Below are 23,825 nucleotides of genomic sequence, written 5' to 3' on the forward strand. Positions count from 1 at the left end.
GCGCTGTCCGAAGACACTTCCGGGTCACGTGGCCAGTGTGACATCGCTGCTCTGGCAAGCCAGAGCTGCACACGGAAACGCTGTTTACCTTCCCGCTAGAAAGCGGTCCCTATTTATCTACTTGCACCCGAGGGTGCTTTCGAACTGCTAGGTTGGCAGGCGCTGGGACCGAGCAACGGGAGCGCACCCCGCCGCGGGGATTCGAACCACCAACCTTTCGATCGGCAAGCCCTAGGCGCTGAGGCTTTTACCCACAGCGCCACCCGCGTCCCGATGAACAGGGTAAAGGTACCTTAAATACATGGGGGAAACACAGCGTTCTAGGAAAGAGCATTCCAGAAGCAACCTACACCCCAAAGCAGAAATATCAGAAGATACAGTCGACAAGCATACCATCTGGATCATGGCTTCTGTCCACAAGTGGCTTTCTAGCTCTAGTGCCCTTTGCAACACAGTTCTGAGAATATGCATCATGACATCAGAATTCAGAACGTTCACCACATTTCTGAAAGCAGCGCTGAATTCAGGCGGAGGAGGCGGTGGCAGTGCTATAAAAAAAAGTAAACAAATACTCATGCATTACTAACTTCCCAGCAGTCTTATGAAAGCAAGGAGCATAGACGTTCATATTTGGCTATAAGCAGTGGATGCTACTTTAATGCATCATACTTGTATGAAATAAAGTCCTGCCATATATACGTCCTCCTATAAAGTGCTCTGGTAGAACTCTCAACTAACTGCAGCAGATATATGAACATATACTTTGGGTTTAGTATTGCCTCTCTCTCCAATGTTTGAGGCAGAATTTCCCTACTTAACTACTCAGAGAACTCTAAGTGGCAATGCTTGGGGACTGAATCTGGGACCTAATGGATGCAAAGCTTGTGTTCCAGCACTGAGCAATGCAATTGCTCAGTTGGAAACGTTTACATCTGAACATGCCAACTAGAAAGTAATAGCATTTTCCTAAGCACACTGATACTGTTTAACAATTGCATAATACCCTTTTTGGATTTAAAATGTTTTGTACTGCTATAATTCGCAGGGCATTTAAGTATAACCTTAGAGTATACTGACTGGCATTCCTGGAAACTTGTATGTTATTGTTTAACGTAGCACTACACATCAGCTCCTCTATGCAAATCACAATATTTGTAAAGAAAGACTACAAGGACCAAGCAATAGCTTAAGAGCTGAAGCATGAATAAGTGAAACAAGGTAAACAGAAATGGCTCTGACCCACATTTGTAGCAGTGGACAAGAGTGCAGGAAGGGTCTCCACCTCCCCCATGCTGGAGTGGGACATTAGTATTGATGGAGAATATCTATATGCAATCTCACAGCCTACGGCGCACTGCTAATACTGCAGCATCTATAGCAACAGCCAGGCCCATCTTAAGATGTAGTCCTAACTGTGACGAAAGTGGATAGGTGATCCCAACCTCTAAAGCAGATGTAATTAGTTTCTTCATCAAAATAGTAGCACACAAAAGTGGCACAAAGTGCAATGAGTTCTCTCAATGGAAGTCACCATATATTGCACGTTTGCAAATAAATAAATGACTTGGCAATCAGTAATATGTTTACATTCTCTGATCTTTACGAGGAATGAGGATGAATCATTCCTGGATCAAAGCTGTTTTTATTTAAAAAAACAAAAACACTTCACCATCACTTCCTTGCACTTATTTCATTCATTGTTCCAACTTTTTACCTTCATCTCTGTTTTCTTGCACTCTTCTTTTCTTTTCCATATGCTCAGCCTGTAAGAAGAGTCAACTTGTTTACTCTCAAGATACCAATGAGGTTTTTTTGACTGAATGTATAGACAAAGAGCTTAGATTAGATTCCATCAAAAGCAATTAATGATCAAGTACTAGGAATTCTCTGAAGGCACAAAAAAGAGAACCTAGAGAAGACACACACACACATATCCCTGAAAGCACACACTTGTTAAAGAGGCACTGGGAGTAAAGAAATTGCTCCCCTTTCCTTTTTGTATCCATCTATGGGCATAAACTAAATCTTTTTCTTTTCAGTACAGGCCGGCAGATGCTCACTCACATGTTAGACTAACAAAATTAGTGAAATAGTGCAAGGGTGAGGAAATTCTGAGTGTCAGCCTTTATGCTAAGCTACAGGATGCCAACAGGATTCCAAAAAGATGCTTTACTAAATTTAATCTGACCCTTATCTAGAAAGAAAGAAAAGGGTTTTTAGCAGCATTGTTTCAAAGTTCTGTAAATATATAATTTTCACTTGGAAGTTCTGTAAATGTATAATTTTCACTTGGAAAAATACCTTATGCTACTATGTAATGAATGAACACATTAGGACATCTGCACTCTAGATAAAGAATACATATGAAAAACATGAAATCTGAGAATCCGTGTGGCACATCAAAGTCAATCTAGACTCAATAAATATGAATTAATCTAAAGCAATGAAATATATAGGCAATTAGTTATTCCTTGAACAAGAATGATACAGAGGGGAAATAAACAAAAATGAGTAAAAGAGACCCGTGAGTCAAGCAGGGTTTTTCTTACCTCCACAACTTATACCCTCATCTTAAAAGACTCAGGGTACATGCATAAAAATGTATAGTTGCAAATTTAGTCCGGCATTCAGAGGGGAAAAAACAAATTCTGGGTATCAGGGATCTCTAAGATATGGGATGCCAACAGGATTTTCTAGGCACAGCCCTCTGCTCCATCCACAATCTACTAGCAAGAAATGCCGCATATGTACATTAAAACTAAAACAAGTGCCTCTATGCAAATTGACATGGTAGGTGGCTGGGATCTCACCAGCACGGGGCTTTGTAATGTACCCAGATGCCCTACAACCAAAGTAAAAACACAATTTTTAAAAAGGGGGAAAGGACAGGAAACCTGGGTCTGAGACCCCGTATGCAAACTCCTGGTTACTAGGTTAATATTGTTTCTTCAAAATATATAATCACATTAATAATTGGCTGCTATACACAGTGGCTTGTAATCTACTATGTATTTTGGAAAGTGGTTTGTATGTCTTCCTGTCCTCTAGGGGTTCAGCACTATGGATAATACTCCAAGGGGCAGGGGCCTCTGAGTACTAGGCGATTTGATCATAAGGGACATAGACAGCTAGGTTTGCGAGAGGCATGCAAGCAACATGGTAACTTCCCCACTTGGTGGGAAGGTTGCGGGTGTCACATCATGATTTCCTTACCTTGCTGCGCTGTGTTTTGGTGTAATGGTAAAAGAATATATTGTACTCTCTGCGGCATTCTTCCTTCAGTTCATAGACTCCATGGCCTGATACACCTGGTTTCCTTTATTTGAAAAGCATACAAACAATGCAATTATTTTCAGCAAAGCATTAAGGAGAACACACAGTCATTTCATACACGCAACATACAAAGAATCCTGCTGACTCCAACCAAGGGCCTATTCAAAGTGTTGGTGCTGACCTTTAAAGCCCTAAACGGCCTCGGTCCAGTATACCTAAAGGAGCAGTTCCAGCCCCATCGTTCTGCCCAGACACTGAGGTCCAGCGCCGAGGGCCTTCTGCCGATTCTCTCGCTACGAGAAGCCAAGTTACAGGGAACCAGGCAGAGGGCCTTCTTGGTAGTGGCACCTGACCTGTGGAACGCCCTCCCACCAGATGTCAAAGAGAAAAACAACTACCAGACTTTTAGAGGACATCTGAAGGCAGCCCTGTTTAGGGAAGCTTTTAATGTTTAATAGACTATTGTATTTTAATATTCTGTTGGAAGCAGTCGGTATAAATTTATTATTATTATTATTATTATTATTATTATTATTATTATTATTATTATCATCATCATCATCATATTATCATTATTATCATTATTATTACATCTTGTCCACCATCCTGCTTCCCACAGTGACTAACTAGATGCCTAAGAGAAATGAGTAAGCAAGAAATGAGGGCAACAGCAACCATTACTCAGAGGCATGCTGCCTCTATCCTGAATATCCTCACAATTCAAAGCCACAGGACATGTTAGGAATTTTGAAGGACAAACTGAGTGTGCACAGAACAGCACAGTGGCATCTAGCCAGTTTAATTTAGGGTGTTCCTTTGAACAGGCCACAGAATCCTCTGCAACATGCAAGTTCCTTCCACAGACACACAGTTCTTCGACAAGCTGATTTGTAAAACCCTTCCCTCTCAAGGTAAACAAACATGAAAAACCACTACTGAAACATAGCAAATGCTTTTGAAATCTGAGTAAATGGATCACTGCTTCAACACAGTTTTTAATTCTTTCTGTAAAACTCTGAAACCATATATATTTCAAATGTCTGGCTTCTTTATGTGAATGTTCCTCTTCAACTAGGCATTTGGCTGATTAACATTCTATGCCTTTCAAATGTGTTTGTGGGAAGAGGACTATGGGGTTTGTTTTTGTTTTAGTACAGTGGTACCTTGGTTCTTGAACTCAATCCATTCTGGAAGTCTATTCGACTTCCAAAACGTTCACAAACCAAGGCACGGCTTCTGATTGGCTGAATGGCCCCAGAAACAATGCTGACAGCCAAAACACATGTTCGGCTTCCGAAAAACGTTCGCAAACCAGAACACTTACTTCCAGGTTTGTGACGTTTGGAAGCCGATTTGTTCATCAACTAAGCTTGGTTTCGGGAACCAAGGTACCGCTGTATGCATTTTGTGTTCTCATTTTGTATTTTTCTGTTGTGAACTGTCCTGTGATCTTCAGATGAAGGACGGTATACAATTTTAATTATTTATTTATTTATTTATTTATTTGCTATCACTATGCTTTAAAAGAACTACTGATTTAAAAGAAACAAGAGCTTACTTGAATATGGCCACTTTGTGGATGACCTTCTCCAAACCAGTCTCATTGTTTTCCTGTTAAAAACATTTGATATGGTAAAGTAGTAAGAACAAAATATATGTGGTGAAAAACAGTAAATTAAAAGCAAATCAAGCTACCTAAGAATCAGTAGCCGATAAACATCTACAGATACCCAGATAAGACTGAATGTAGGCATTTATCACCATGCTATTAATGCAGCAACAATTCAAACGAGAGCAAGGGCATGGGGAGCTGTGAAGCAGATTGTTATTAAAAACAATCAAAATTTTCAAAATCGAAATGTTATTATGAAGGCCACTGTGTCTTAGCAAATAGTTAAAATATAATCATGTACTTTTAAGCTGATTTATCCAAAATGACATGGACACATGGAGCTCCTAGTGTGCATGTGTTTTTTGCAATCACAGTAATATTAAAGAAGTTCTGTGTATAGAATGGGGTGTGTGGGTGTTCTTGTGCTACAAGGAGTCTGGATTGTCTAAGAAAAGGATGTTAAACATTTCTGCTGAAAGAGGAACACAAGATAGAGGAAACATCAAGTACAGGAGGAACTTGAGCTGTGTTTCATTGATAATTTTATCATATACGCCCCTAAAGAGTTCTGTGGTAAAGCAATCTGTGAACCTTCCTAGATTAATAGGAATCAAAGGAAGAAATCACTCACATCCTTGGGCAAAGATTTTGCGATAGCACTGTGAGCCATTGGTTCAATGCAAAGCAGATGAATAATTTCCCGCATAGTAACGTCATCTTTTGTCAAATTACTGACTCCTGGCACATATCTTTCCCCTGGAAGCAAAAAGAAGAAGAAAGTAATCTCACATATATACAGTGGAATACAGTGGTGCCCTGCAAGACGAATGCCTCGCAAGACGAAAAACCCGCAAGACGAAAGGGTTTTTCGGTTTTTGCGACGCTTCGCTAGACGATTTTCCCTATGGGCTTGCATCGCAAGACAAAAGCCCATAGGGAAATCTCGGGGACCTTTTTTTAAATGCTGGCGGTGGGGAGCAAAGCCTTTCCCACCCCCTCCGGACTTCAGAAGAGGTCCAGGAAGGCCGGCGGGGGCGAAAGGCTTTGCTCCCCACCGCCAGCATTTTAAAAGCGGTCCGGGATAGCAGGGAAGCGCTTCCCGCTATCCTGGACGGCTTTTGAAGGCAGGCGGGGGGAGCAAAGACTTTTGCCCCCCGCCCGCCTTGGGAAGAGGTCCGTCCTGGACCTCTTCCCAAGGCGGGCGGGGGGCAAAAGTCTTTGCTCCCCCCTGCCTGCCTTTCCGGGAGAGCGGAAAAGGCAGCGCTGCCTTCCCGCTCTCCCGGAAAGGCAGGCAGGGGGGAGCAAAGACGGAAAAGTCCTTCGCTGTCCCTGGGCGATCTTAAAATGCTGGCGGGCGGCAGCGAAGGCTTCGCTGCCGCCCGCCAGCATTTTAAAAGCCCCAGTCCCGGAAAAGTCCTTCGCTGTCCCTGGGCGATCTTAAAATGCCAGCCAGCATTTTAAAAGCCCCCGGGACTGTCCCGGGAAGGCAGGCGGGGGGGAAGCAAAGACTTTCGCCCCCACCAGCCTTCAGAAGAGGTCGGGGGACAGACTGTCCCCGGACCTGGTCTGAAGGCGGTTCGGTTTCCATAGGAACGCATTAATTGATTTTTAATGCATTCCTATGGGAAACCGTGCTTCGCAAGACGAAAAACTCGCAAGACGAAAAGACTTGCGGAACGAATTAATTTCGTCTTGCGAGGCACCACTGTACATTTTCATGCATGCAAGAGATCATACTGTAATGATGATGGTTCCTAGACTAAAAATTCCTTGAAAGTGGCATGGAGCGCTGCAAGGGGATGCATGGGCAGGGCTGAAAATATTGTAGGTTAGATAAGAAGGCCGAGAGTACTAAAGTGAGGTTACAGTCATACTACACTACACTTGATCTTAGCCAAAAGGCTTTTGCCGCAATAAAACTTGGTGTTACAGTCATACAATATCTGAGGGCTCCTACACATACATACATACATACATACATACATACATACACTCACATATGCACACACACCAACCCTCTCTCCATCCAAGCAAGCAAAATATATCATCACAGCAAGAACACATTTCAGCCAGGAAAAGTACTTGGGAGCAGAGCCAATGATCATGGCATGGAGAGAAGCCTGAGGATAAGACGAAGATGCCTGGAAGCATTTGGTCCATGGGCTGGAGGTTCCCCACCCTTGTTCTATGTCCTATCCCATGGGTGGGGAACTGGATCTAAGTCAGTAGGACAGATCGTTTTCTCCATGAACCCTCATGGGTCAAATCACCTTTTTCACATATGGAGTCTTCAAAAGCCCCTTCCAAAGCACAGCCTATCCCTTAGATTGATAATGAGCCAGCTGCTTTTATTTTGGTTTGGGTTTTTGTTTGTTTGTTTTGCATTTTTTCAGTCTTCTCTCTATTTCCTGTTGCTTTTAATAGTCCCACGGTTAATTTTCCTTCCATTCCTTCTTGATTTTGCTCTAATTACAGATGGATAACTGCCTTCTGTCCAAGCTAGTTTTGAAACCCCAGCACTGGATCATTATAAAAAATGGATTACCCAAAGAGGCATTTAGTACAGTGCACCCCACCTAAACACAATCGTATCTGTACACATGATTTTCAGGTTTTATTGAAAGAAAATACTTTTCATTCACTATACAAATGCTCTGTCTGCCATTGTCTTCCATCAGCCACTTTTCACAATGGCATGTGCAGACTATTCAATGAACTGCCTGTGCACACATCACAGCTAGGCTATTCCTTGGAGATACATAACCACATTGAATAGCTGAAGGTAAATCTACATATGTTTGCAAAGGAAATGAACCTTTTTAAGGGCCTAAAGAACCAGCTGATGGTGGAAGAAGGGGGGGAAAGGGACAATATTAAAAGGTGGCTCATAATTAACCCAGATTAGATATGTAATTAATATGCCACCTAACACACTTGTGTTAAGTGTGATGGTTTCAGATATTAAAGTTTCCATTATTGGAGAACCTATTACATATTCTAAACAACCTCCATCTTTTCTAAAAAAAGCAATTTTCCTTACCCACCACGTAGATAAGAACTTGAAGCATCTCTTCTATTAATGTGTTACACTGCTTATTCAAATCCTGTAATATTTCAAGAAAGCACAAATGAAGTTCTTGGAAAATATAATTATGTGAAATACTGAAGCCTGAGGTTTTCTGAAGCACTTGAAAACATATTAAGCTGACCCAAAGCTTTACGAACAGAAAAATAACTGGAAAAATAGAGGGTGGAAACTAGTTGGTGCCCGTGAATTCACAGAAGGGCTTTTGATGCGCCACATATTTCTGCAAACAGGACAAGTGGAGAGGCAATTTTTGCCAATTCCTGCTTCCCCCTGCAGCCCCAACTGCCACCCAAAAATCAGCTCCAGAGTGTTAGGGAAACCTACAGAGCAGGGAAGCAGTAGAAAGGGCAAACTGCCAAGAATCCCTCTCCTGTTAGTGTGAATGCATCAGTTGGGTCAAAGGTCCTTCCATGACCACAAGGGCAGCAACTGAATTCCACCCAGTATTTAAAAGTTCCCCCACCAGCACTCATGTCAGAAAATTAAGCCTACACGCTGGATGGAAATAATCTAAAGAAGAGAATCAAAGAGAAGGGAAGGGATAAATTCCATTTTTAAGTTGTAAAGCTGCAATAATTTATGGTACAGAAAGTCTATGTGATTTAAGAAAGTCTCTTCAGTGGAAATCACTGTTTTTAGCAAAATATTGCAATTTCATTGAAGGAGATAGAAACAGTGGGTTTCCACATTTATGATTTCAAGGGTAAAAATTAACAGCATATAGCTCTGTACCTGGTCTTTGGTTGGCACAATTCTCTTAAAGGCATCAAGCAGTTCATATCGCTGGAGTACAAGCAAGAGGAAACTGTTTGGATCCATAAGTGATGCCCCAATCTATCAGAAATATACACATTCAATAGCATTAGAGAACAGAGAATTTAGGCAACAAACAACACACTGTTACTATTAGACCAGAGAAATTGCAAACATACTCACCTGAAGGAAAATTATATCCTTATCATACATTTCTTCTCGACATTTAACATCCTGATAATAAAACATCTGAAAGAAAATAAAACGTATATAAAGCTTCATATACAAAGCCGTCCTCTTTGGCATAGGCATTCAATTCAACAAAATACTACACCTTCCTACCCAAGGTCACAGAATTGCAGGGTTGGAAGGGAACCCCAGGAGTCATCTAGTCCAGCACCGGTGGACAGCGGGCACGATCCATCCCGTTGTGCAAGGCTAAAGATGCTGCTCAAGGCTAAAGAGGAAGCGCGCAGCCTGTCCGTTGCTCTTTGGGGCTGGGGGGGGGGAGAATAATATTTTTTTCCTTGATTTCCCCCTCTAAAAACTAGGTGCGTCCTGTAGTCCAGTGCGTCCAATAGAGCGAAAAATACGGTATACTGGCAACTTAGCCTCTGTGGGATATATAGCACTACATGCAAGAATATATTTGTAGTGAAATTTGGTTTGGTACCTGGCTTATCAGAGACAGCCCGTTCCTTCTCCACATTTCGGCAGCAACCTGAGCAACCAATACTAGACAACGCAAAGGATATTCCACCAACATCTGCACCTGGAATTCTTCCTAAAGGTTTATTAAAAAATTGATTGTGTTAAAACAACCGGCATTTGCACAAGGAAATCAATTACTACAGATAAGTTAGTAAAAAAGCGGGGCGGGGTTTTCTTTGCTATCGTTAAAAGAAAAATACAACAAAAGGCAGAGGCAGAATTAAATTGCACTTTATTATGCTAGGCTCTAACACTGTACTGTGTAGTTTCAGCCAGGTCAAGTCAGTATTCATTCAGTGTTCAGCCACTACAGACCTATATCCTTCCCTAAGGAAAATGACTAATGATTCTGTGTTGTCAATTATTGATGGTAAACAGCATCAAATTTTTTTTGCAGAATAATTATTTATATTTAGCAGCCAATAACTACCCACAGCAGGGTACTGCAGTTTAAGATCTCCTGCAATTAAGAGCTTATTTGTATCTTTATTAGTTCTCTGCTACATTTATATCCCACCTTCTTTCTATGGAACTCAAGATGCCATACCTGGTTCTTCCCCTTCCCATTTTATCCTCAGAATAACTTTTTGAGGAAAGTTGGGTTTAGAGGGAATGGCTGGGCTGGCTGAAGCTCACTTAGTGATCTTCATCACTGGATAGGGAACTGAGCCTAGAACTGGATCAGGGAGACCCAACAAGTTAACCACTACACCACAATTTCTCTCATAACCGGCTGAACTTTCAAATACTATTGAGTATCCAGTGGAGATACTTACAGATGTTATGAATTCTTGGAGTCTGGAGATTACATTTGTTTTGCTCAACTGTATGTGCAGACCTAGGAAATACATTAACAGTAATGTTTGTATCAATTTGTAAATTACAAGATGCATTTGTATGCTTGTTGTCTAAATACAGGCTTATAATTAAGCTCTCCCCTCACTAACTACGATCTGTAGCCAAGAACCAACATTGGCCAGAGAGCTTAATCACAAGCCAAGTTTCAGAGAGCATACGAAGTCCAACTTTGGCTTAGCTCAGTGAAGTGTGGGAGAAAATGGACTCAGGAGGAACTAAGCAGCTGCAAGATCCTCTCTGGGAGCCTACACATTTTCACAGTCCAGGTAAGCCATAGTTTGGCTTACTATGCCATATGCACCAAGCCCTAATAAATTTATACATGCTGTGAAGAGATACTTTCTGCTCTCTGCTGTATTAGAAGCCAGTCACCCAATCAAACTGACTGGCAAGTAGATTCAGAACAGCAAAATAATTTTTTTTCCTTTACAAGAACAGGAATTCAAAATGCTGTTATGAGCTTAGATTGTAAAGATGATTTGAAAAATTCACGCAGGAGAGATCTTATAGTAGCTATTGTTATCTATGATAGTTAAAAACAACCTCCAGGTTCAGAATGCTTCTCAAAATGTGAGCAGGAACTGACTGCAATTCTCATAAGCTGCAAGCACAGGACACTCACCAGCAAGCATCCTGGACAATGGTAGATGTATGCTGACAGGATCTGCAGACACCCTGAAGCGCTTGCTTTCCAAAGTATGGCCACATAAATGAATCACTGTCTTGTCCCATGAATAATTACTTGCACTACATTTCAATACTGTTGCATGGCATTCCTTGTAAGCAGTCACCAACAGTGCTTCCTAGAATGGACAATATTTTTATAATTATATTTAAATATACAGCCTTATTTTTTCTACTTCAATTTAACTGTGCTAAAAAAAATCATACTGTCTCATTTTTATGTTTTAATATGGGTCATGCGTTTTATTTTTGATCAGCGGCAATGGAATTGTGCATTGCTATATGTTTAAAATAAACCCAATTCCTAAGAAAATTGGTTACTAATCATCCTGTGAAAATATGGATTGTTCAGCTGCATCTCTTAGGAACAGCTTTCTAGTCATTTTTTCTGTCACAATTCTGGTCAACCACACGTAAATATAAAAACAGAACTGTCTTTTCTAGATGACTTTCACATACTTTGCTGCCTAACTATATGTTTTCAACTCCATAGCTTTATGAATGATCTGCATCTCCAGAAGCCACTTTTCAGCTTTCTATATAGAGGATTGTGAAAATAAGCAGGATACTTTCAAAAGAGATTTTGAAACAACAAGCTTAGCAAAGATTCAGATCATCAGCCAAATCCGAAATCTCTATCTTCTCACTATTCCGTGTTGTTTATCATATACAGTGGGCCAGTGGGGTTGGTGGTTGATAGGTAAATAAATAAATGAACAGGGGAAACCCACCATTTCCTGCCCCCATTTATTATCCCCCCCCCTGCACACCCAGTGGGTTTTCCATGCTTACCAGCCTCTGGGATGCTCCCAGAGCCACCTTCCCAATGTCCAGCAAGCAAGGTGGCACCCTCCTTGCCAGCCTCTGGAAATGAGATGCGAGGGCTCTGGAAGCGTCCCAGAGGCTGGTATGGAAGGTCCGCCTTGCTTACCAGACCTCCTATGACCTTTCCACAGCCTGGTAAACACCCTCCACCTTGCAGGAGGAGACCCCCCAGAACCAAACCCTTGTGTATGGGATGGGCCAACTGTATCGCATCCAGCTTCAATTAGGAGGGAAATCTTTCATTTTATTTTATTTTTTGCTAAATACAAATACTTCCACAGATCCTGCCGAGTAAGTATCAATTGAAATTATCATAGCAAAATTTTGATATGTGAACTTTTAAGAGTTCAAGGTAAAAAAAGATTCCTGGGTTAAAGTTGAAGCACCAGGCTTGCCAAGGTCACGGGGAGTGGTATGCTCACCAGGCACCTCCAAAGATTTGAGTCTGCTCCATAAACAAGTATTTGTTTCTACAGATAATGCTGCAATTTTATTGAAACAGGCTTACGTCGCAGGCACACCACTCCTGAAACATCAGGAGAATAATCTTCAGTTGCATCTGGATGACAATGGCTGCTTCCCAATCTGGATCCACCTCAATGTGCTGACCAACTTGCCTTTTTATTTCCTCCATGCCCTGCAATGAAATCCCCGCCCCAAACAGTATGTGACTAAACCGAGGCTTGTATCAGACAGATGTTCAAACCATGATTCTAAGCAAACAGAAGTAAGCGCCAACTAAAACAAGGCCATTTATATTTCTACAGTATGGATAATTAATTAATAAGGTTTATTTACTGCTTAATCAACAGGAAAACTCTAAGCAGTTATGGTGTATGTTTTAATAGCATCCCAAATTATATACATATGTAATTGTGTTTGTAAAATCCAGAGCTCTGATGAATAAAGTTAATTCATACTCACCTGAAAGAAACTGGTTTTCTTTAAAACATCTGAGAAGAATGCTTATGAATCATATTAGGACAGCACATTAATATTGTATTGGGCATATGGGCAGGTTCATAATACAGTAGCCATATATATATAGCAAATAGCAAATTAGAGATGTATATATTATATATTGTACCTGCATGCAAATAAGAATCTTCAGGAAAGAACGGAACCCTTCCAAAAACTGCTCTCGCAGTTTGTCTGTCCACACTGTAGGCTTACTGATTAAAATATACCTGTTGCAAAAAAAGTTGAATTTCAGAAGTCTTTTCCAGACAAAGCAGGCTTTAAGTTGGGGTATGGGGCTAGAATTGTATGTGGCTAGGAAAGATTTTGAAAGTCCTTTGAGGAAATAACCACTGGTGCAGCAATAAAATGGCTAACACATTTGCAAAGCTAAGCAGGGTCCAGGATGGATTCGAACTGGATGGGGGACTGTGCGCTGAGATTCCTGCATTGTACGGGGTTGGACTAGATGACCCTCGGGATCGCTTCCAACTCTAGAAGCCTATGAGTCTATGATTTCTCTCTCTTGGAAATAGTGACAGCCTGGCTGAAATGTGGAAGAACAAGCTGACCTTGATCACTGATATCCTCTTGCACAACTGTGTCTGCACTAGGTCTACCCAGAAAAGGGTGACATAAAACACAACACAAGAGATAGATTGTTTTTTTTAATAGATATTGATCAGTTTGCAACATATAGTAAGGAAGTATGCCCTGATGGTGGTAATGACAGACACATAAATTATTATTCTCCACTGCCAGTGAATTGCGCCAGTAATTGGTTCCAGAATGACAAAATGGCCAATCTAATTTCTGACCATGATTCTAAATTTCGGTTGAGACACTGAATAGTAGGCAACGTCTGACCAGGCAATGTTTCATTTTGATTCATTTGCCTAAGGTTGTAGTTGCATATCCACAATATGATTCAGTTCTAATGTGACATGTTTTGCAATGCTTATCCCAGACACAAAGACTTTTTTGCAACATGTAAAGAGCTAGGTAGGATAAAACAAATATTATTGCCAAATGAAGCACGTACTCATCTCCACAAACAAGAACACTTACTTGAGGTCATATATGACTGCATATACTCGACCCATTTTCTCTTGGCTGTAATCCTGGAAGTTGAATTTGCCATTTTTATCCAGATATTTGGGGAGCTCTTCAAGCAGTGTCTCTGTTATGACAGAGATTACATTTTGCTCTTCAATGAGATGGCGGGCCTGGGAGGGAAGCAGTAACAATTGTTGTTTGTATTTCATTTTCTATTTTATTCAAAAAAGGTAAAACCTTCAGATGTATTGCTGCTTTATGTAGGCAGTACAGTGGTACCTCAGGTTAAGTACTTAATTTGTTCTGGAGGTCCGTACTTAACCTGAAACTGTTCTTAACCTGAAGCACCACTTTAGCTAATGGGGCTTCCTGCTGCTGCTGCACTGCCGGAGCATGATTTCTGTTCTCATCCTGAAGCAAAGTTCTTAACCTGAAGCACTATTTCTGGGTTAGTGGAGTCTGTAACCTGAAGCGTATGTAACCTGAGGTACCACTGTACAACAGAAGTACAGTGTGGGCGCAGGGAACCACTGGCCCTCTGGATTTGTTGGACTCTACCTCTCACCAGTCCCAGCCAGCTTGGACAGGGATGATGGGTTACAGAGCATATTTTATTATATCACTGTCATCTGTCTTTGCAAATCAAATTTGCCAGCAAGGCTTAAATAATAAAACTGCTTTGAGTTTCTTTGTTTTCTACCATCAAGCAGCATATAAATAAAGAATTACACAGTGTCAGCACACCACCAAAAATTTGGCTTTGGGGGTGGGTTTCAGCACAGAAGAGAGGGCAATAAGGCCTTGTTTTGTAAGTAGGAGACTGCTTGTGGTTCATGGGATCCAAACTATAATAATGCTGTCCTGAAGGCTGGTTGTAGGCTCTTGACAAAAGGAAAATAGTAGACTATAGAGATATGGTTGCCCCTTTGGTTATAGTGACTGAAACAAAAATTAAATATGTTTGCTTATTTAAAAAATGAATGCATAAACTACTATAAAGGTTATTTGCAAGATTTCTTCTCACATATTGTTTATTGTTTCCACTGTATGATGCCAGACCAAGTCAGATAGGAATACAAATAAGCAATGTACAGTAGTACCTCAGGTTAAGTACTTAATTTGTTCTGGAGGTCCGTTCTTAACCTGAAACTGTTCTTAACCTGAAGCACCACTTTAGCTAATGGGGCCTCCCTGCTGCAGCCGCGCCGCCGGAGCACGATTTCTGTTCTTATCCTGAAGCAAAGTTCTTAACCTGAAGCACTATTTCTGGGTTAGCGGAGTCTGTCACCTGAAGAGTATGTAACCTGGAGCGTATGTAACCGAGGTACCACTGTATTTTAAGCAGAATTCAACCAAGTCTTTCTTTGGAAAATTTCTTGCAGTGTCCAAGTTACCTACAAGTATTGCGACTAACACAATACGAAATGTTCTTTATATACTCGGATGATTGGCTGTACGTACCAATGTAGGAACGGTGAACATCTGAACCGAAAGTGCTGTCACAGAAATTTGCCTTTCATGATCATCACTGATGTATTCACTCTGTAGTTTTTTGTAATGCTGTGAAGAGAAGAATATGCAAAAAAGGTGATTGCCTGGCAGGAACTTAAGGCCAGAGGCATCATGAGGAGAGCATACGGTAAGTGAAATCCCTGCCTTCCAGCAGGAACACACACTATTTCACCAGACAACCCAACTGTGAAGGACCAATGTTCTTTCCTTTTTAAAATTTAAGACAAAGAAGAACTCTGTTTGGACCACTGGGCAGCATGGTTCTGCTTGTGTTTTCCATGACTGCAGTAGGCGGCTGGACACTCCCAAACTTTCAACGTACAGCACAGGCAAGTCATCTTTGGCACAAGGTAACAGAGTGATCTTATCGGCCAAAGAATGGGGAAATCTTCTCTGTAGATGCTTTGAGCAGAGTAATTAAAGGCAGCCATTTAGATGAACACTGTTTCTACCTCAGGACTTTGATGAAGTTTGTTGTAAAAGTCTCCCCACCCCCACCCCAAAATTCAACTTTGAGTGGTGCTAATGATTGCTGAATCTCACTGAATTTTCTCTTTGGGGAGGACCTTTAATGAACTCATTTAATGAAGAATTTAATCTCTACTGTTGTTTATTATGATGTTACCAGTTTTGAACATGTGCCAAAAAAACTTACAAATGCTTAAATAATTAGTAAACAAGTGGTTTAAGAACATTATCATCATTTATTAAATTTATATATTGTCCTTCATCCAAAGATCACAGGGCAGTTTACAGAACTGCATACAGAGTTGGATGCCCAACTCCCGTCAGCCCCAGCCAAGATAACCAGAGGTCAACGTAGTGGCAAAGCTGGGGCTGCATGGTGTATCAGCACAGTCAGTTTGAGGCTTTTGCCTGTCTACCATTTTGCCCCACCCTCTCTCACCTCTGCCTCCTAGTGAGTGGCAGTGATGCTGCTGCCATATTGCTGTGGCTCTGCCCCACTGGACAAGCTGCCGTCAATGATTTTTTTAAAAGGCTTTGCAAAACATACCTTGCTATTATAAGGGTGAAAAGTAACAGGAGAGATAAATTACCTTAACAAATTCCATGGCAAACCTTTTTTTGTACTCCATTTCCATGAAAAAACTGCTGAAGATTAGTTCATGCAAGATCTTCCTGGCTCCTGAAAAATTCAATGGTTCATGTTTACTTCCATAAGAAAAAGAGAATGAATATCTAATTATAAGAATATTTTGTTCCATTTTACAAAATGCAATGTTTATCTCAATAACGGAGTAAGTAATAGCAGTAAGTGCTTACATTTCGAAATATACACAATTGCCAAATATACAATTGCCAAGCATAGTCCAGTTGGGAAACCATATTTGTTTGAAAGCCTGGACATCAATCTTTTTTCAAAATTTAAAAAGTAGCTGTCAGACTATTTCCAAATATCAAAGTTTCACTCATCTTAAACTGAGTGGCAGACACTGAAGGTTTAATACATCACAGCTTGTAAAGAAGCTCAATTAACATCAATTCAACTTACCTTTGTAAAGTTTTGCATCCCAAAGCATCAATGTGCTTATAAGACAAGGTTTCTCTGAATCAATTTCTTCTTTTAGACATATTTGACAAAAGATCTGACGAAAGTCACCTAAAATAGAGTAAAATAATCTCGAAGGGTTATTGGAATGATTGCGGCCTGCTTAAATGTTGTATTCTTTTGATTAAAAAAAAACTTTTGCCAATAAATCTTCAGATGTAACAGAATAGTATCTCTATTCTGAAATCAATTCCTTACATTTGCAAGGACCCCACCTCATCGCTGACCCTGTACTGCCATGTTTATCTTTCAATCAATATTATTTCTTTTGAAACAAGAGTGTAAAGTTTCTAGAACTACTATTGCCTTGCATATTTGAGATGTTATTCTGGACCAGCTTTGAACAAACAATACCAATAACATATGACTACTTATTCAATTTCCAACCCTGCCTCCATCGTAAGGTCCCAGGGCTGTTTACAACAATTTTAAAATATATTAAAGTAAGTTTAAGCAAACTCATGGTATTTATGCTAGCCACTTTTATTCTGAATTAAAAGCAGCCATGAGGAGCACATGAATTGATAATTAGGAACATGGCCTACAAGAACATACCCCAGCTAGCCATCACCATATAATTGAATATTTATTTCTGGGACAGCCAGGGACAAGAAGACCAGAATAGCATTACTTTCGCTACCTCAGAAAAACACAAGGAAATTGAGGCTTGAATTCAAGTGAATGGGAATATTTCCCAAACACAACTGTGGGTTTTATATCTGGACATTTTGTAAGATGCAAATCCTTAGTATAAAATGCTTGCACATGAAAAATGATTTTAGTATCAATAATAGCTTTGACCATTTAAGAAAGACTGGTCCTGCAATTAAGGAAAGAATTCTCTTGTCAATGTTTCGGCATTTGATTATGATACAGAGCAATTTAAGGCGCTTACTTGAGTAGCTCATAAGTTTGTTTAACCAGGAACCAAGACGCAGAGCAAATTTCTGGTGAGCCATAATATCAGCATGAAGAACCTTAACATTTAGGGGGCCTTGGGAAACGTTGTTCGAATGTTTCTAGAAGATTAAAAAAAAAAAGACATTAGAATTAGAGGATATTAACTGATTCTTTGATCTTGTCTACTTTTTTCCTTTCATCTTCTCTTTCATGCCATTTGTACTTCGAACTAAGGAAAAGAGAGGACAGCTGGAACAGTTGGAGCACAGTGTCTGAAGCTTAATTGATTAAATGTTACAAAAAATGTAGGATAAGAAAAATCTGAAAAGGTCAAGAATGATTTGAAGTCTTTGCATCTGTAAAGGAACAGAACAATTATTCAGTATTAACTGGGTATATCTGACACATTTCAGGAAGTTACCTTAATCTCTTCTTTTGCTTCCTGGCAAACAGCATATGATCCTGCCTTGACAGCCTTCCGGCCCTGAATAATTAGAAGAAGTGACATATTTAGGTCAGGTAATGGCAGAACTTGATCTTATAACATTATGTAAACAAAGGTAAGACTGAACTAAGGATGTTCAACTGTTTCATAAGCAGCTAATGATATTGCATGGTTTCAACTCTTTATCTTTGGAGATTTCACTAGACTGATGCACCCTATGGTGTGGGCGCATTTAGAATTTTGTTTGTACTGACTCAGTTGTAATGCTGTGGTGTGTAGCTTGATTTCCATGGATGAGTAAGGACTCAGTGTCAGAGCATTTGCCAAAGGTCCCAGATTCAATTCCTGGAATTTCCAGGTAGGGTTGAAAAAGATGCCTGTCTTAAACCCAGGAGAGCTGTCCCCAAACATTGCAGACAATACTTGGACCAATGGGATGCCTTAGCTTAGTGTAAGGCAGCTTCGTGTCTCTCAAGACAGACCCTAACCTTGAAGAGTGTTACTGCATGGCCCAATTCATCCCAATGAATCATGAGGGAAGGGTTCTTCCCTCATGATTCATTGCCCAAATCTACATATAGATAGATATACTGGCGCAAAGCAAAAGGTTGCACAGAGCTTCCTGCACTCCCGGGCTCCGCGCAGCTCTGCGCAACCCTCGGGAGCCTGGTGGGAAGCCGCGCCAGGCTCCCAAAGGTTGCGCAGAGCTGCCTGCATTCCGAAGCCTCGGGCGCGCTGAAGACTGGCGCGGCTCCCTAGACTTGCGGATAGCAGGCTGTTCTGGGGGCTGGGGTGGGGGTGGGGAATTAATTTTTTTTCTTTATTCCCCCCCCAAAAAAAAACCCTAGGTGCGTCCTATAGGGCGGTGCTTCCTATGGGGCGAAAAATATGGTAGATGACACAGCTATACATATACATATTCCTGCTGATATTTCCCTTGATAAAAGAAACTCCTTTCAATATATTTTTCATATAACTGCCTGGAAAAGTAGGGTCACAATATGGAGTGCCACAAGCAATATCGCACACCAAGTGATATTGCTTCGGAGAGAGGAAAATGCTGTCATGCTCCACCAAGAGGCAGTGCAATGCCAATACTGTTGGGAAATGGTGACGTTCTGTTCCTCTCTCTTCTCTTCCGTGGAAATAATCCCTTATCTCCAAAACACAATTGTTACAGAACACGGTGGCAGGAATGTGGCAAACCCACAACCACAGGGTGCAATCAAACCTTGGTTGTTGATCGGCTCCGTTTTCAAACGTTTCGGTTTCCGAACGCCGAAAACCCGGAAGTAAATGCTCCGGTTTTCAAACGTTCTTCGGAACTCAAATGTCCAACGTAGCTTCCGCTTGAATGAAAGAAGCTCTTGCAACCAATCGGAAGCCGCGCCTCGGTTGTCAAATGTTTCAGAAGTCGAATGGTCTTCAAGAAGAGATTACGTTCAAAAACCAAGGTTTGACTGTATTAACTGATAACTCTTACTGTTTTCTCACCTACCACTTATGAAGCATTTTGGCTTTTCTTGCTAAGTAATGGAAGCAAATTATGGACCACAACAGTACAATTGGCTTTCTTTCAACTCGGCTACAATATAGTACAGTTGTAACAGGAATGGTGCATACTACCAACCTCTTTATCTATAGCAGCAGTATATATCTGGGCTTCTCCAAGCTCACAGCCAAGAGTTCTTTGTAGGCTATAGATAACATGGTCATAAGAATGATGTTCATCATTGAAAAGGACACAGTAGTATTTGTCCAGCTTCTCTCTACTGGGAGGAAACCAAAATGTAATTCTAACAAGAGAATACTAAAATAAACTCCAACATACATATTGGGCAACAAAACAAATGTACGCCATTAAGTAAAAAAGAGACAAGCAATCAAATTGGAGGAATTGCTTAAGCTCTGATTTACATAAATAATGTTCTTATTTACATTAGAATAGCTACTGATCCTGAAGTAAGGAATGTCTTACTTGCGTCCCAGACCACTTTCTCATCTACCCCTTAGTTGAGGCTGACTTCAAAATATTCTTTAATTATTTTTTTACCTTTCTCTCTTATTTCTATATTGTTTAATAGTTCTTCGTTTAATCTCCATCCACGATGTGAGCTCACCTCCCTATGTAGAGTTAACATTATTGAATTATGGTTCAAGAAAGTCCTTGGTAGTATCAGAGATAATTCAGCAGATAATCAGAGATAATGCCAGCGGACCGTCACTTTCCTACCTTCCTGTCCCTTATCATTGTTGTTGTTTTCAAATGCAGTCATGCTTCTCACTAATCTGACTAGTCCTTTTGGCTTTCCTTACTAAGTAACTGAATGACTCTGCTTTATTTTCTAATGTTTTACCACTTATAGGCAAGTAAAACACTTGCCACCAACTCCAGCACATCACTTACCTAGTTATGAGCTCTGGAGGCAGCTCCTTCTCTTCCTCCCAAACAGTCATATCTACAATATATTTTATCACTGAAGGGAACATTTTTCTTGCTTGCGCTATTAGCTCTTCATTCAACTGGCATTCCAGGTTCTACGGGGGGGGGGGAAACACTAATATGAATTAAGAAATGTTGTGCAATATTAATCTGTTGAACATAAGGAACACTCTTCCTCCAACTGTTGTTACAATAATCTGAATAATGGGAATTTAATAAAAAGCTTAAAAATATATAGTAAATGCAGCACTCTGAAAATAAGTGAGCGGTTATTTATTTATTAAAAAATATTTTTATACTGCCTCTCATCTTAACATACACTCCCATAACAGCAACAAATACCGTATTTTTTGCCCTATAAGACTCACTTTTTCCCTCCTAAAAAGTAAGGGGAAATGTGTGTTCGTCTTATGGAGCGAATGCAGGCTGCGCAGCTATCACAGAAGCCAGAACAGCAAGAGGGATTGCTGCTTTCACTGCGCAGCGATCCCTCTTGCTGTTCTGGCTTCTGAGATTCAGAATATTATTTTTCTTGTTTTCCTCCTCCAAAAACTAGGTGCGTCTTGTGGTCTGGTGCGTCTTATAGAGCGAAAAATACGGTACATCATGAAGTGTGAGGTCTTATAATATCTGTTTTCCAATATATTACAGGCAGGTGTGTTACCTCTTCCGTGCTTCCTGCTGCTCCAGGCTCATGATTTGTACACAGCGGTCCAGTCTTCCATGCTTCTGTATCTCCACAATCACAAAAACCTCCTCCAGTAGAAGTGTGCATCTGAAACAATTAAGGCCATCAGATACAAGGTGTTACTCAACTGGGCTACAATACAAAAAGCCCTACATGATTTGGAATCAGTTTACCTGAGGGGTCACCTTCCCCTATACATTCCCACTCAACCACTTCATTCTGTGGAACTGGCACCTTTACAGGTGCCACATAATACTCGTTCCACATTTGTAAGAAATGAATCTCTGTGGCGTTCCCACAATTTGGAATTCCCTGCCTACTGATGCAAGGCAGGCCTCTTCATTGTACTCATTTCAAACCTCCTAAAAACAGGCAAGCCTACTCAGATACGTAGAATGTTTCCATGTATTTTCATCAGTCTTTCGCTTATCACTGATTTTATTTATTATCTGAATGTTTTAAATAGCTGTTTTTACTAATGACTGTATTGTTTTATCCTTTTCGTAAACCTCTTTGAGGTTTTGGGTGTTGGTTTTGTTACACAAACAAATTTTATTCAACAAATAAATATTAAATAAATAAATAAAAATAAAAATTTGCACCCAAAGCCCTTTTAGAACACTATGCTCAACTATGTATTAGCATTATGTGTGTGAGCAATAACGAGTCTCAGGATTGGGTGCTCTCTCTCCTCCTCTGGCAGGGCCACAAAGAGATCATAAGTTTTCACTTTTGTTTTAGAAACATGAGGAAACTCTGCTTAGTTTAAACTATGGTTTATTCGAAAGAAGCAAAAATCATAACTCAGCATGTCATCTTCCCAGGTGCTCTTCCGACTATGTGTTGGACATGCCATGTTCCAAGCACCGAAACTTTGCCCCATATGGCTCCTTCCATCATTCCCTCCATTTTAGCTTTCCCCACCAGTGTGAAGTTAGGTGGAGGCTGCAGATTCCATACCCTTGCATTAGAATTTTATTCAAGTCCGTATGACCATACCTGACTGAACAATTCCCCTGCTCCCATCAACCCACTCCCTGATCCTACAGCATTAAAAATGGGGATTGCTCTCTATGAAAAAACTACCATCTACTAAACATCATGGATGGTGCAGATCTAAGGAATACAAAGGATTCCCCCCTCCCTTTTGTATTCTTTCCTATCCCTTCTATTTCCTTCCTTAATTGCAATAAAGCTTCTTGGGTTTGACTGTATACTTTTATGATGCACCACACTTTTATGCTAACTAAATGCTTTGACCAAAAGAAAACAGGATGAACTCGTTCAGCACTAACTGGGGAGATAGGAGTTGAAAGTTGCATCAAAGTCTCAAAATTCCTTTTGTTCAGAGGTTAGGTGAATTGAGAGGCAGTGGTAGACATAGGCCGAGATGTCACCAGCTAGGCAAACCTTCAATGCAGTTTGAGCAATCTCCACACCAACCGCTGTGATCTACAAGGCTGCAGGTGTGTACAAGGGCTTGGGTATATCACTTAATTTTTTTCTTTCAACAAATCCCCACGCCATCTCACAAATTGATTTGGTAAGTCTTTAATTACAAAAATGGTTTGGGTATGTGACATGGAACCTGCTGTTCAAGAAAAACAAGCCCCCAACCCCTTCTCAATAGTGGAAAAAGTTGCAGTGTTCTTTAGAGCTCAGACTATATGTTAAGAATTCAACTGCTAAGACACCTAGTCAAAGTTTATTAGAAGTCTGGAATTTAGGAAAGCAATTAAACTAGTCCTCCCCAAGTCATAAACTAGTAACTAAAAACATATACAGAGCCTGAAAGCAAATATATGAATTTGAGTCGTCTTTGCATAACCTTATTTCACTATGTATAACCCTTATTAGAAAGCACAAGGATTTGGATGATTTTCTTAAATTTATTTTTTACCAATGCTTAAACAGATTAAACAATACCTTGGAGCCTGGAGGAATTTAAACCTCTTGACTCAGGGCAGGGCAGCCAAAGTTAAAATGGCTGCTGTGCCCAGGCTCCTGTTCATTTTCCAAGTGCTCCTTATTTTAATTCCAAGTAAAACTATTAAAGGCTGGCAATCAGCTCTCAACATGTTCATCTTGCAGGCCCGTAAAGCAAAACTTGCTATGTCTCTCATTTGCCAAGTCAAGAGCAGGAGGATGGGGCTTCCCCAGCCTACAAACTTATTTTGATGTGCTGCAGTTATGCCAGATGATCCCACAGTTAACCACTGATGACTTTAAATGCTGGATTGCCATCAAGAGCCCGGAGTCAACTTCCTGGCTGGCTGCTCTACCTTGCCAACCAGGATTATGGCTGTTATGGCGAAACCTGGGAAACTAGTTGTATGCTGAGTATCCAGTATAGATGGAGAGGGAAGTTGGCTTCCTCTCCATCTCCACTGACTCCCTCGCCTTTTCTTCATCATTATAAGGAAGTAGACAAACTAGCCTTGTGCAACAAG

At 40.6% G+C, this 23,825-nt stretch overlaps 1 protein-coding gene across 2 annotated transcripts in view; it reads right to left on the reverse strand.

Moving 5' to 3' along the window:
• UBR1 (ubiquitin protein ligase E3 component n-recognin 1) overlaps window positions 1-23,825 on the reverse strand; it is a 62,712-nt gene that overhangs the window by 26,934 nt on the left and 11,953 nt on the right. Inside the window, exons 4-25 of one of the 2 annotated variants that reach the window (XM_081889518.1) lie at window positions 21,352-21,462; window positions 20,652-20,782; window positions 19,875-20,013; window positions 18,221-18,283; window positions 17,795-17,918; window positions 16,843-16,950; window positions 16,388-16,476; window positions 15,279-15,377; window positions 13,830-13,987; window positions 12,892-12,991; window positions 12,313-12,441; window positions 10,918-11,098; window positions 10,214-10,275; window positions 9,400-9,510; window positions 8,910-8,975; window positions 8,706-8,807; window positions 7,926-7,989; window positions 5,517-5,641; window positions 4,832-4,884; window positions 3,214-3,316; window positions 1,715-1,763; window positions 394-548 (exon numbers count right to left, since the gene is read on the reverse strand). In XM_081889518.1, coding sequence (XP_081745644.1) covers window positions 394-548; window positions 1,715-1,763; window positions 3,214-3,316; window positions 4,832-4,884; window positions 5,517-5,641; window positions 7,926-7,989; window positions 8,706-8,807; window positions 8,910-8,975; window positions 9,400-9,510; window positions 10,214-10,275; window positions 10,918-11,098; window positions 12,313-12,441; window positions 12,892-12,991; window positions 13,830-13,987; window positions 15,279-15,377; window positions 16,388-16,476; window positions 16,843-16,950; window positions 17,795-17,918; window positions 18,221-18,283; window positions 19,875-20,013; window positions 20,652-20,782; window positions 21,352-21,462 — 2,322 coding nt within the window. Of the gene's footprint in view, window positions 1-393; window positions 549-1,714; window positions 1,764-3,213; window positions 3,317-4,831; window positions 4,885-5,516; window positions 5,642-7,925; window positions 7,990-8,705; window positions 8,808-8,909; window positions 8,976-9,399; window positions 9,511-10,213; window positions 10,276-10,917; window positions 11,099-12,312; window positions 12,442-12,891; window positions 12,992-13,829; window positions 13,988-15,278; window positions 15,378-16,387; window positions 16,477-16,842; window positions 16,951-17,794; window positions 17,919-18,220; window positions 18,284-19,874; window positions 20,017-20,651; window positions 20,783-21,351; window positions 21,463-23,825 lie in introns of both variants that reach the window. The other variant, XM_081889517.1, reaches the window with a different exon arrangement.

The sequence above is a fragment of the Podarcis melisellensis genome (genome assembly GCF_964234715.1).
Source record: "Podarcis melisellensis genome assembly, chromosome: 1".
In the NCBI taxonomy this organism is placed as follows: domain Eukaryota; kingdom Metazoa; phylum Chordata; class Lepidosauria; order Squamata; family Lacertidae; genus Podarcis; species Podarcis melisellensis.